At 43.6% G+C, this 13,816-nt stretch overlaps 1 protein-coding gene across 9 annotated transcripts in view; it reads left to right on the forward strand.

The window, feature by feature from the left end:
- The window catches only part of LOC138962452 (uncharacterized), a 172,530-nt gene that overhangs the window by 58,554 nt on the left and 100,160 nt on the right, over nt 1-13,816 (forward strand). For all 9 annotated transcript variants that reach the window (XM_070334266.1, XM_070334269.1, XM_070334272.1 and 6 more), the window contains 4 exons: nt 156-384; nt 5,790-5,921; nt 6,534-6,668; nt 7,613-7,837. In XM_070334266.1, the coding sequence (XP_070190367.1) occupies nt 156-384; nt 5,790-5,921; nt 6,534-6,668; nt 7,613-7,837 (721 nt within the window). The remainder of the gene's footprint in view (nt 1-155; nt 385-5,789; nt 5,922-6,533; nt 6,669-7,612; nt 7,838-13,816) is intronic.

Below are 13,816 nucleotides of genomic sequence, written 5' to 3' on the forward strand. Positions count from 1 at the left end.
CATGCAGTTACATTTTGTTTGTTTTTCTATGTCCATATTTACTTGCAGGGTCTTCATGCTTGAAGGGTCAATCCATGCTGCGTCATGATTGTGTCTCTGTTTTGTGTGTATAGGTGCATGCAGTGTCTGAACTTTTTTTGCCGTGGTCTTTCCAGGTCCATTTTCATGCAGCTTCATGATGTGAAACTGGAGAAGGCGCATGAAGACATACTTGACGACAGCAGCAGTGACGATATCAGAGACGTGCCAAACGCCCGCTGCTCACGCACACCCGCAGGGTTGTCTCCTGGCGATAGGGGGCGCACTTCTTCCGGCATGTCGTCAGGCATGCAGCCTCGCTCCACCACACCGCCCAAGATTGACAAACGTCTTCATCAGCACTTTGTGAGTTGGCTGTTCTGATTTTCTATAGACGGTTTTTACAGCTAGAAAGCAATATGACCAATAATGCTGATGGAGTCGAATTGTAATCACTTCCACCTGAAGTTAGGGACCTCACAGTGGATGATGTTAAATATTCTTTTTGCATTACTAGTGATGTTAGCTTTCGGTGGTCATCTTGTGTTTGCCACATTCCCATTTAAACACATTTTGACAAATGTACAGTGGCACCTGTAATGTCAGGCTTCTCTGATGAGAGGGCACCTCCTAGTAAAGGACACTGTGTGTTGCCCCTTTGTCTGTTAATCTAACCAAAGTGTCCCTCTCATGAAAGGCCACCTGCAATGTAGGGACACTTTTGGCTGGCCATAAGGGCGTCTTCTCGTCACATGCATCACTGCAGAAAGGAACAAACCTTGTAGGATGCAAGTTGGCACACAGAAAGTACATGTAGCTTTTAATGAATTCAGAAAGGGATACTTAACAGTGACTGCCAATTTTGAACATGCTCATCACCTGTTATGTACCGGGGCTGCTTAGTGTTGCCCGATGCAGGGTGCACCCTTGCTGTCTCACATGGGTGGAAGTGGTTGAATTTGACCTCATCAACTTGAGTGACAGACTGACAGAGTTTTCATTGGATGTGGCACATTCTAATCATTTTGTACTGTGTGTTGTGGTTTTTGCAGATGATTATTGATTCATTTGAGGCACTGTTTAAACCTTTAATTGGCACCGTTTCTCACTGCAATAGTAACTAAGCAGTGAAATGAGTTACATATTGTTTGACAAATTAACTAGAAGCTTCAGGCTGAAGTGTTGTGTTTGTTGATACATTTGTTTATAACTGGCACACAATTTATTACTGATTTACATGCACATGGTTTGTGTTTGTGTAACTAAATATGCGTTTTGTGTTTGTTCCATCCGGTTTCAACGTATAACCTACATTCGCACATGGTGATTTAAATTGTCAGGACCCTCGCGTAATTCTTTTGAAATTTTTTACCAGCAAATTTTACTTCTCCTTTCTTTTGCCTCATCTGAGAATCATACACAGTAGAACCTTGTTTGTTTGATCACCAGAAAAAGTCAAATAATAATGTATTGGAGCAGTTAATATGGCAGATACCACTGTTGCATTTTAAGGAAAACTTGCCTTATTTTCTCTGTCTCGGCCTGGAAGAAAATTATTTTTATTGAACAATGCACTCCTTGTGCATGTCTGAGCGAGTCCCGGAATAGGGTGGTCTTTTGCAAGAGGTTCTACGGTTTTGAAATTGTACTGTAATTGATGGCTTTATCTATTATAAACAGTAGAAGAAAGTTTGGCTGTAGATCAGGAAGACTTCCAGACATGTCATTCAGAGGAATTATGCGAGAGTTTTGATCCTCAACATAAACATATTACGGTGTGGTTTTTGTTTTCTGCAGTGTGTGTGGTTTGCTTCACTATAATCTGAACCATCAATTTTATAACAGGACTGGCGATCAAAGGTTTGCGGGATAATGAACTAACTCTTAGTAGATCTGCACGGAGCACTCCTGATTGCTTGCCTAACACGTGCACACATGTATTGCTGCAAAACCTGTATTGAGTAGTAAACATTTAGTTTCCATGTAGGAGTCTGTTGGAGTCTTTATTTCAGTCTCATTTTTATGAGTGAACTTTGTTAAAGGACTAAGAGATTGCTGTTGATCCTGCAGTAGCAACGATGGTATTGATAGTGCTGCATGTTACATACTCTGAATATAGACTCACTCTCTCTATGCTCCCTGTCTGTTGATTTCTTGATGGCTAACTACACTGTTTCAGTAGTATTTTGTGCTGTCCTGTCTTTATTTTAATGATCTATAAGTGGAAATAGTTTGTGCCAGTTGTGTGCGATTCTGTAGCGTTTCACCTGTGCAGGCATTTAATTTGTTTTGATTTTTATCTTTTTGCAGACATTATGATTTTAATTAATAGATGTGACAGATGTAACTCACAGATACTCACCAACCCACACATGCATACACACACACACACATACACAAGCACAGCACAGCACAGCACAGCACACACACACACACACACACACACATACACAGCACAGCACAGCACAGCACACACACACACACACACACACACACACACACACACACACACACATATACAAGCACAGCACAGCACACACACACACACACACACACACACACACACACACACACACACACACACACACACACACACACACACATACACAATTAGTTGGAAGGTGTGTGTGTGTGTCTGTCCAAGTCTGATCTGACAGCAATGTCATTGCTAACTTGTTTGTGTCAGCTTTCTAGATAGCTTTGAGTAGATAACCAGTATAACTGTGCAACAAAGCTTCTGTTCTAGCAGAAGTTTTGATGATGTGTTTCTGACTGTTTGCCTTATGAAGGAATACATGCATTCACATTAGACTTGGGTGTATGTGTTCATGTGTCTGTGTGTATTTCTGTGTGTACTGATGAATATCCCACTAGGTTCGCAATCATCTTATAATTTCATTAAGACCAGCACATGTCCCTTCAAGTCAGAATCAAAACACTCATGAGTGGGATGGAGGCTTGGTGGGGATGATCTGTACAAAATATTTAAGACAAATGCTGCCTTTTACTTTAAAACCAAGTCTCATTGTTCCTGTAACGTTTAACAGTGGTTGTTGATACATCTGCGCCTAACACTAACGTGGCAACTTAGTACAGAAAAGGTGACTCTTTGATCAAAAAGGAAATATTATTTATCCTACATACGTGAGAGAGACACTAGCGAGATAATAATCGTTCTAATCACACGTGTATATATCATGTAAATGAGGTCATGTCAAGCAAGTCTGGTAGGGACCTGTTTTTCCACTGCTTATGATGCCAAAGTCACCAAGACAAACGTCATTTTAGAAGAAAAAAAATTGCGCTCGCTTATTACCCTCGATGAATTTTTAGAACTAACACGTCATGCCACACTTTCAGAGTGACGTTTCTTTACTTTGACGTAATAGATTGCATGAGGCTTTGGAAGAGATCGAGGTTCCAAAACAAGCATCTTCAATTTAACTGCCTCGACTGCAGGACATTTTCAGTAAAATACACGTAAGCAGTACAGTATGTAGGATAAACAGAATACAACATGGCTTGCTGTTTCGTACCAGATTTACACTCGTTGCTTTTTCAAATAGTGAACAGCTCGCTTTTGCTCGCAGTTCAATATTTAAAAAAACAAATCGTGTAAATCTGGTACGACACAGCATTAAGCCATGTAGTATTCTCTATGTGTATACAACTGTTTTTAATCGCCCCACCATATAGGCAGCCTTACTCCGTCTTCGTGGGATTTTGTAATGAAGCATTCCGGTATAGTGATGTATAGATAGGCTGCTGTGTGAGGAGGGATCAAGGGAACCACATGGTATCATGCTTTGCTGACCATGCATGATTGGCCATCCCCCAAGCAAAACATAACTGCTTACTTTGCCCAACAGCTTTATTCAAACCAGTTACTGGCCAGTAGGCTACCGCTGGACTCAGCAAAGGGCTCTGTGAGTGCTACATCAGTATTATAATGGTGGTAACAACATTGGCATGGGGCCATGTTCAACGGTGATTCATCTGGGCGATATTGGCATGTTCTGTTTATTATTTGTGATTATTTCTCCTTCAGTTTTGGTGCAGTCTTTCTTCTTTCAGAAAGTATCATGTAGCTATTCTTTTTTATAATTGGCTCATAGCAATGAGATAACTATTACTTCTGTTTAATCTTATTTTTGGTGGATGTTTGTAAATGCATTCACATGCATATACTCCTTTTTAGTCCTTTTTTGCACTTATTTTTATTTACAGAATGTAGTATTTTATGATACATATCTTGTTTTGTAAGAGAGTGTTTAAAAAGATTAAATGAATGCTACTAACAATGTGATTTACAAGAACAGCATGTCACGCTTTTGCTTCTTTTATTTTACACTTACTATGGCTGATGGAGTTCCTACTTCTACCACTACTACCCATGATGGACGCTCCCATAGTGAGCGCTCTTGCTATATGCGTCACTGCACTTTTCCTGTACACAACGAGCATTGATTTTGGTGGTCACCTATCTGGGTTCCAGCATTTTCAAGTTTACTTCTGTCACAGCTGTTATTGTACGCAGATAGTCTATCCCTTTTCCTTAAAGAACTGGAACGTTCATTTTACGTTTTGCGCAACAGTACAAGTTATACTCCTTGGCCAGTTCAAATTCATTTACTTGGCATTCTTGAAAACAATGTTTCGCTGCCTCATCAGATTGGTTCAGCAGTTTCTGCTACAGTGAGCAACACTCACTAAGGGAGCACCCATTGCGGATATATAATTGTTGAATTATAGTACCCCATCAGTGGTATGATTTCATGTGTAGTTTAAGCTATGGAAAAATAAAATAGTTTTGCAAGTCTATAATTGTAAAATAAGTCAAGTAATTTCTATAAATAATCACATTTTTTAAACACAACATTGAAATCGCTATCCAAAAGGTTATGGGTTACTGATTGTGCATTGGTGCCAATTAGCATGAATGAGCAGCTCACGTAAGGAGTTGTAAATCAGTCTTAGTCTGTTAATCACATGTATTAGAAAAGAATGTAGCACATGTGCACATTGAAGGCACACACAAATATCCATTTGATAAAAACAATAGTAATAAATATTTAAGAGACAAAAAGTAAGAGGAGAAACACAGTTTAAAGGTCACTTCAGTTCTGTGCACAAATTGTATATTCTGCCCCTCTCTCTCTCTCTCTCTTTCATTTTTTTGTTTTAATTTTTTTGTTCTTTTGTTAAGTTTTACTCCACTAAAGTGGATTCAGCAAACACCAAGTTCACATTTCTTTCTGGTCCGAAGTGAACACAAAAATCTCAACATTTGTGATTACTCTGCCAATATCCTATCATTTATGAATTTATGATTACCCTTGAACACCAAATACATGAAAACATTGTCAAAAGTTATGCTGCCCCTTGTTTTGCAGAAGAAAGGTTCATCTGTATTAATGTTCATTATAAGTGAGAAACAATATAGAAACCGTTTTTGGCTGTACTACCGTGATGAAGACAAAGCAATGGATTGCACTGTGCCTTTTTTAAGATGAGTTTGTATTATAGTATCCTTCTTCTTGTTTACAGTGCTAATTGATGAAAGATATTTTATGTGAGCCCTTTAAAATGAATGTCACTTATTTTGAAAACAAAAAGGAAACACAACAGCAAAATTAACCAGTTTTGGTAAATTCTTCATCCAATTTTCGTCACACAATCGCTGACTTCTTCAGTCATGATAAGGAAAAGTTAGGATTGTGTCACTTATTTCGTATGATTGGCAATTGACAAGCACTGTTTCTGCTCCACAGAGCATGAACCCTGCCCTCCTGCAGGCGGGACCCTCCATGCTTCCCTCAGAAGGCCTGGTGGACGACGTCCTGGCCATGGACGCCTCCACCGTCATGAGCTCCGACGGAGAAGTCTTGCCGCTGCTGGAGAAGGTGAGAGGAAGAAGAAGAAAAAAAATAATAAAAAATTTAAAAAAAATAAAAATAAAAAAAAAATAAAAAGGTGAGAGGAATGGATGATTTTGAATTGGATCCAGAGGCAATGGGCAGGTGACAAGAGGGTGGGTGTGCAGGGTAGTTGTTAGTGCATTTGGCTTAAAACCTGATCTTCATTAAAACGTCTCAGGCTCAGGATTTGATCCCGGAGTTTAGCTATAGTGACTATTCCCCTTCATTTTTAAGCAAACTAACAGACAAAAGTTTAACAGCACCAGTGACCACTCTAGAATAATAATAATAATAAGTGTATGTATATGGCGCAAATCCTACCATAGTTCTAAGCGCCTTACAAAGAATCAAGGAATCAATAAACATAATGTCAAGATTACTGACTCCAGGATAATCCAACACGCAGAGCTTGGCCAGACCTCAGACCACCCTGCAGGAGAAGCTGAAGAAAACAGGGGCTTTCCTATGCAGGAATAAATGTCACAAAGATGCAGTCAGACAGAAGGCTTATCTCTCCTACAGGCGGTACAAATGATATGACATGATAAGAACTAAAGTAAATGAGAAGAGCTGGTGATTAGACTGTGACTATTTCAGGTGCGTCTTGCTGACGGCGTGGAGGTGTGGCTGGGCAAGCTGCGGGACTCTGTGGGCCACACCCTCAAAGAACTCAACGCCAACGTCGTCAATGACTGCAACAACGGCATTGCAATGGAGGAGTGGGCTTACAAGGTAAGTTCTGACCGTTTTTATGCTTTGCTTTTTCATTTCAATTCTTCTGAGTTGTGCAGATGTGTGTGTTTGTGTGTGTTTTTGAGTCACTTGAGAAAAAGTGACTCTATGTAATCGGTCAGTGTTAGTCTGTCCGGCCGGCCGTCCGTAGACACCACCTTAACGTTGGACTTTTCTCGGAAACTATCAAAGCGATCGGGCTCATATTTTGTTTAGTCGTGACCTCCAATGACCTCTACACTTTAACGATGGTTTCGTTGACCTTTGACCTTTTTCAAGGTCACAGGTTAGCGTCAAAGGAAAAATTAGACATTTTATATCTTTGACAAAGTTCATCGGATGTGATTGAAACTTTGTAGGATTATTCTTTACATCAAAGTATTTACATCTGTAGCCTTTTACGAACGTTATCAGAAAAACAAGGGAGATAACTAGCCTTTTCTGTTCGGCAACACACAACTTAACGTTGGGCTTTTCTCGGAAACTATAAAAGTGACCGGGCTCAAATTTTATGTGAACGTGACTCATTGTGTTGTGAATAGCAATTTCTTCCTGTCCATCTGATGCCTCATATAATATTCAGAACTGCGAAAGTGACTCGATCGAGCGTTTGCTCTTCTTGTAGGTTTGCGTTTCCAAATTGTGTGCAGATAAGGGGGGGGGGGGGGGGGGGGGCAGATTATACAGAAACTGAAGGATATTACATTCAACATTTGAAAACAGCAAAATGGTCACAATTGTTTTGTAAGTTTTTCAAGGCGCTGTTGTATGCAAACATTAAATAAAGAACAGTTTTTTTCTTGAGCATAAATTCAGGCACTGTTTTGTTAAGAGAATAAAGGAATTGAGGGCCGGGTTACTAATACAGAGTGTTATGCACATTTTAAAATACCAAACTTGCTCAGAGCAGCTCAGTCTCACGTGACTCTCACCTTCATCACCAGTACCCGTCCCAAGTGTGTCGACTGGGCATGCTGTACCACTGGACGCGGGAGTGCGAGCAGGGTATCGGCGAGGTGCGATACGACCGCAAGGCCCTGCAAAGTCTGCTGAAGAAGTACACGACCAACACCGGCCGTCTGTCATCCGTGCTTGCCCGCGGCTCCTGGAGGACACTAGATGAACCCATGCTGCCCTTCCACAAAGCTCGCCTGGAGTGCATGATCACTGTGAGTTTGATTAAATTACATATTCTTACGCAACTCACATAGAAAGCATTAACTTCAGTTAAAGTGCTAGGACACTGAACTACGCTTCACCCCAAAGGGGAAGCAACCCCCTAAAAAAGAACGGCCTTGACCTCTAACCCAAGCTATACAAGAGTCGAGGTCATACCGTCACGTGACCTATCACGCGTGACTCAACCGCCGCCATGTTGAAACCTCACTCCCACTTCAGCCACCAAATAGCTCGGACGCTTTTTACACTACGCTGCAGGCTTTTAGCCTACTGTCTTCTGGACAGTGTTTCACCCCGTCTACAGGTCCCTGCTTCTCATGCACAAGTTTGGGCGAGCTCGTTCTAATTTGTTTGCTTTTGCTTGCGTTTGTTTCTTTCTCCGTTGTTCGGTCTGGTTGTTGTTTATCAATATCATAACTCAGACTGGTTTTTGAGTCACTTGAGAAAAAGTGACTCTATGTAATCGGTCAGTGTTAGTCTGTCCGGCCGGCCGTCCGGCCGGCCGTAGACACCACCTTAACGTTGGACTTTTCTCGGAAACTATCAAAGCGATCGGGCTCATATTTTGTTTAGTCGTGACCTCCAATGACCTCTACACTTTAACGATGGTTTCGTTGACCTTTGACCTTTTTCAAGGTCACAGGTCAGCGTCAAAGGAAAAATTAGACATTTTATATCTTTGACAAAGTTCATCGGATGTGATTGAAACTTTGTAGGATTATTCTTTACATCAAAGTATTTACATCTGTAGCCTTTTACGAACGTTATCAGAAAAACAAGGGAGATAACTAGCCTTTTCTGTTCGGCAACACACAACTTAACGTTGGGCTTTTCTCGGAAACTATAAAAGTGACCGGGCTCAAATTTTATGTGAACGTGACTCATTGTGTTGTGAATAGCAATTTCTTCCTGTCCATCTGATGCCTCATATAATATTCAGAACTGCGAAAGTGACTCGATCGAGCGTTTGCTCTTCTTGTTTTGTCAGCAATGGCTGACAAGGAGAAATAGAAACCACAGACTAGTCAGTAGCTGCTGAGGTTTCTCCTATTAAGTTTCGCATAAAGAGAAAGGCAAAGGCACTACCATTTCTGTTCTTGACCCAGCTTCTCTTACTACTACGTCTGTTAAATAACCTTGAATGGTTGAAAACGACGTTAAAGGCATATGTACGCGCTCCCGTGTTTACAAAGTGTAGTTTGCCCATAATCGATGTCAAACGCACCATAAGACCATGTAATGACGATATGTCGCCATGCGCGGACCATATACATGTATTACAGCTTGTTCTAGCCTCTGTAAGGTGAGGATGTCAACAAAGACGCGGAGGATTTCCCTTGCGTCAACGCTACCTCTGTTGGCAAATCTAGATAAATAGGACGATCTAGATCAAAATAAGAATTCAAATATCTCAACTTTTAAGAGGCCCTAGACCACAATATCTTGCAGGGAACTTAATTTAGCATGTCTCCAGCTGTGGGTAAAGCAATTAGCGTGTATAGTCATCGAGTACATATGGATTTAAACACCATATATCCCCTCCTCGACCAACTGCGGATCCAGACATGGCCTGACCCAACAGATCTGAGGACCAAAATGTGGGGAGCACTGGAGGACCTGGAAAGAACGTCCATGTTCATGGCATCCTCCAGATTCCGAGTCTGACACAACCGTCGTACGAAGAAGAAGAAACACCATATAAAGAAGAAAGAAAGAATGTCCGTTAATTTTCGGACTCTATGAGTCCAATCATGCCGGTGCTGAAGCAGGTTAAATTTAGGTTACTTCAGCCAAGGCAAACACAGTGGGAAAGAATACTTGTGTTAAAGATGGTTTTTCTTCCCTTTTTTAATAATAATAAAATAATAATAAATAACTTTTCTATAGCGCGAGTCCCATCAATTGGCTCCAGGCGCTTTACAAATTCATTAATTTCATTTTTGAGATGTTTTCGACCCAAATGTATAACATGTTGCCATTCGTCGATTTTGTGCTCGCTCCCGGCGGGAGTGGGCGACGCGGCTTGTTGTCACGCATCGAGGTTCCGCCTTCATGCACAGTCACTTCGGCTGACGTGCACGCAGAGGAGTGTGTTTACTTCATACGAGGAGCTTTCACGCTCTACAGGTTAGTCAAGTTCACCGGTAGCCAGGTTCTCTGGTGAAAGTGTTCAAGTTGGGCCGGAACTAGTAGCCCCCCCCCCCCCCGCCACGGCCGGGGGGTGAAAGTACGACTCCCCGGAGGCTATCGCTCTTAGCAAGCGGAACTCGGGGGGTCGACACCGGACAACAAGTTGGGCCGGAACTAGTAGCCCCCCCGCCACGGCCGGGGGGTGAAAGTACGACTCCCCGGAGGCTATCGCTCTTAGCAAGCGGAACTCGGGGGGTCGACACCGGACAACAAGTTGGGCCGGAACTAGTAGCCCCCCCGCCACGGCCGGGGGGTGAAAGTTCGACTTTCCCAGAGGCTATCGCTCTTAGCAAGCGGAACTCACGGGGGGTCGACACCGGACAACGAGACAGTTGTACTCACAGGCAGACTGGTATGTCTCCGGTGAATGTAAACAAGTCTCAACTTCCTCCCTCTGGGCAGGAAGCTGCTTTCGGGCAGGCTTTGCACGGTTCTTCCGTTTTGCAATCAGCCTCGCCTGTGGTGGATCGTTTTAGTGACGCAGCTAGTCACAGTGACTTTCACGGTCCGGCCACAGCAGATTCGGAGTTCGACGATTCTCACTCAGTTTCTGAGGAGGAAGTTGATGTCAAGTTGTCACTCAGACTTAAACCAGCTATGGTTACTGCAGCTCAGGTGTCTGCCAAGTACTTCGCTGAAGGGGTGACAGCTATGACAAGCTCTGCGGCACCACCACCCTCAGTGGTGGGTGATTTCCGCCCTGCTTTAATGGAAGTTCAGGGATATCGTTTTAGCGAGTCTCCTTCTGTTGCTTACGAACTTTCCAGGGTGCTGGCTAGAACTTCGGGTTCTGAGAATAGCTTGCCTGTGGATACTGTGCCTTTACTGGCTGCACACGGTCAGGCTCCTGATGCTGCTCAGCCATGGCTTGCCTCAGACCAGTTACGGAAGTCGAGCACTTCGTTTCATTCACGCAAGTTTGCTCTCTCCCGTCGTCATCACAGTCTTATTGAGACTTACGCTTTGCCGAGTGCACCGCTTCCGGTCACTCCGGAGTCGGCTAATCTCAGAGAGGATGTCTATTGTTTGGACAAACATTGTGCTTACTCTGAAGGCGCATTACTTGGTTTGGATGAGACGGGAAGATACTCGTTGGAACTTGCGTCTCTTTCAGAGACACTTCTTCGATCTCTTTCGCGGTCGATCGCGGTGTCGTCGGATCCTTTCGTATTTCGAAACGACTCTAGCGTGAAAGACGTCCCCATACTCCTGGCCTCTTTGGCTAAGGTTTCAGCTGAACAAATGTCAGTCGTGGCACGGTTGTACGCACTTGCGGTTTACACACGCAGGGACGCTTTCTTGTCTGGCTCTAGAATTTTAACTTGGGGAAGTTTTCTCATATGATTCTCCTTTTCCACCACTTCCTTTGTGGGCAGCGATGCGGCGTTGCTTTCGCTTGCGTCACCCGCGCAAGTAACGCTTCACTCGCTGAGCGATATCCGTAGTCCTAGGTTACACCAAGCCTAAGAACTTAGTTTATTCTTTTCTTCGTACTACGGAACCGCTTCCGGTTGCACCGGACTTGTCGATCATACATCTTAACGTTCATAGCAAGGAGAAACTGTCTGTTTTCAAGAACAATGATCTCCTGGCTGTGGAAGATTGTGGCCGCTCTTCTTTCTATTATCCGCGTCTTGGTACAAGACTTTGATTCGTTCTTTCCCTTGTGCGGTTTCGTACTCACGGGATGCCTTTGTGTTCTGTCGGGACACATATACAAAGGGTTTAGCTTTGCTGTTCGTCTGGGAAAAGGCCTCGGCCGACAGTATTGTTCTGTCGGTGAGACTTAAATCTCTTCCTTGCTCGAGGGTCTTCTTTGCGAATCCTCTTATTTGCACACGGACTCTTCTCTAACAGAGAGAATCTCACAGCAAAAGGAAAAGCCCACGGCAGGCCTCGGCTTCTCTTATCAGAGAAAAGCGCTAAGCTGGCCGTTCTCAGCTTTGGTTTTTTATCTTCTTCTCGGCATGGCACGTTGCCAAATACCCGCCAACCACTTTATCTCCTCGAGGCGATTTAGCGGTAGGGTTCAGTGGGCAAACAATAGCATGCTTTCATGCATACTCTTGGCACTTGTCAACTGGAGTCTTAGCGTTCGGCTCCACTCTTCTCTCTGCCTCTGTGTTTTCCCACAGCGGCTGGAGGGGCGATTAGAACTTCCACTTTATTGAGGGAGGCACTGGGGCCCTTCCTGTTGGGTCACTTATATAGATCGTGCATATATTTAATTCAGATCTTCAGGGCTCTGGTTTCGTTTTCTAAGCAATCAAATGAAGAGCTGGAACATGTTAGTGTCTTTTCTTGACTGGTTCACAGACACAACCAATCTTTGGATTCTCACACCACTGCTCATGCAGGGCGTTCCCGTTGGTTCTCTCTCCACCAGCGAAGCAGTTCTGTCTCTTGCGGATTTCTTTCCTCTTGTCAGGGGAGAACATGTGTTGATTCAATCAGACAACACCACAGTGGTCTTTTATCTCAATAAGCAGGGGGTGGCATCTCGCCCCTTATCACTGCCACAGCGAGCATGCGAGGTTTTGATGTGGTTTTTACCACCACGAGATCTTTTTAGCGGTGAAGTACCTTTCTGAGAGGCTCTATGTATTTATTGGCAGACTCTAGTCAGTCGGCCAAGAATGTCCACTCGGATTGGACCCTATCTCACTACGCGCTTCTACTCCTTCTGGTGAATTTGGAGAAGCCGCTGATAGAAGTTTTGCCTCTCGGTACTATCACCTTCTGCTAAATGTTCGTCTCCCTGTTCCCGGATAATACTCTCGATTTTACTTTGAGCGGCCTGTTGGTCGCACATTATGGGCCCATTCAATCTTGCTTGCCAGTCCTTTGGGCTGGCAAGAGGGCGCCGTTTTTACACTCGAGCCACACGGGTGTCTACTGTAAGGGAATCATTGAGACGCTCAGGGGCTTCTGCCCCAACTCTGGATTTGGTCTAGAGATTCCATAGGGGTTCAGCGTCTTCGTTTTGTGTCACTTTGACTGGCTTGGAACTAATGGCGTATACAGTAGTACCTGCCATATCCGGTCACCGATTAGTCATTGCAAAGGTGACCGCAAATATCAGGTGGCCGTTCATTACAGGCCCCCTCCTCCTCCAAAAAACCCCCAAAAACACGATCAAGTTTTCATGAAGAAAAGAAAGCGATCATCCACGAGCCGCCGATTCATTGTCTCTGTTAGTTTTGCTTTCGTTTATACATCTTAATTATTTGCGTGTTTAACTCGATCGTCCTGGCTAAGCTATTGTTTCGTATGTTTCTATGTGTGTTGTTTGGATTATTATATATGTATTTGAGTGTCAGATAAACAAGTGTTTCAAACTCACATCAGCTGTGATCGATCCGGAAGTGACTGCCGTAAATGTACATGTATGCGCATGTCTGTATTTACAGTTTGCGCATGCGTAAGTATTCATGTCGTCTGCTCGTGCTGTGCCGTCTGTGCACACAACACACACACACACACACCACAGGCGCTCGCCCGCGAAAGTGACAAGTGGCCGTTAAGTGGCCGCTCCTGTCGAGTAAGAGGGGCACCTTAGGGCAAAAATCAGTGACCGTTGACCGCGTCAGACAGGTTAACGGCCATTAAGAGTCAATTATAGAAGGAAAACTCATTAGTCATGGGAAAGCTGGCCGCTCCGGGTAGGTTCACGCCCACGAAAGGGCCGGAAATGGAAGGGACTACTGTATTAACGGAAAGAACTCCACTTCTCTCCGTTCAATGCGGGTGGCGAACCACCTATCCTGGCTTTCCGATTT

Source organism: Littorina saxatilis, linkage group LG3 (assembly GCF_037325665.1).
Source record: "Littorina saxatilis isolate snail1 linkage group LG3, US_GU_Lsax_2.0, whole genome shotgun sequence".
Classification (NCBI taxonomy): domain Eukaryota; kingdom Metazoa; phylum Mollusca; class Gastropoda; order Littorinimorpha; family Littorinidae; genus Littorina; species Littorina saxatilis.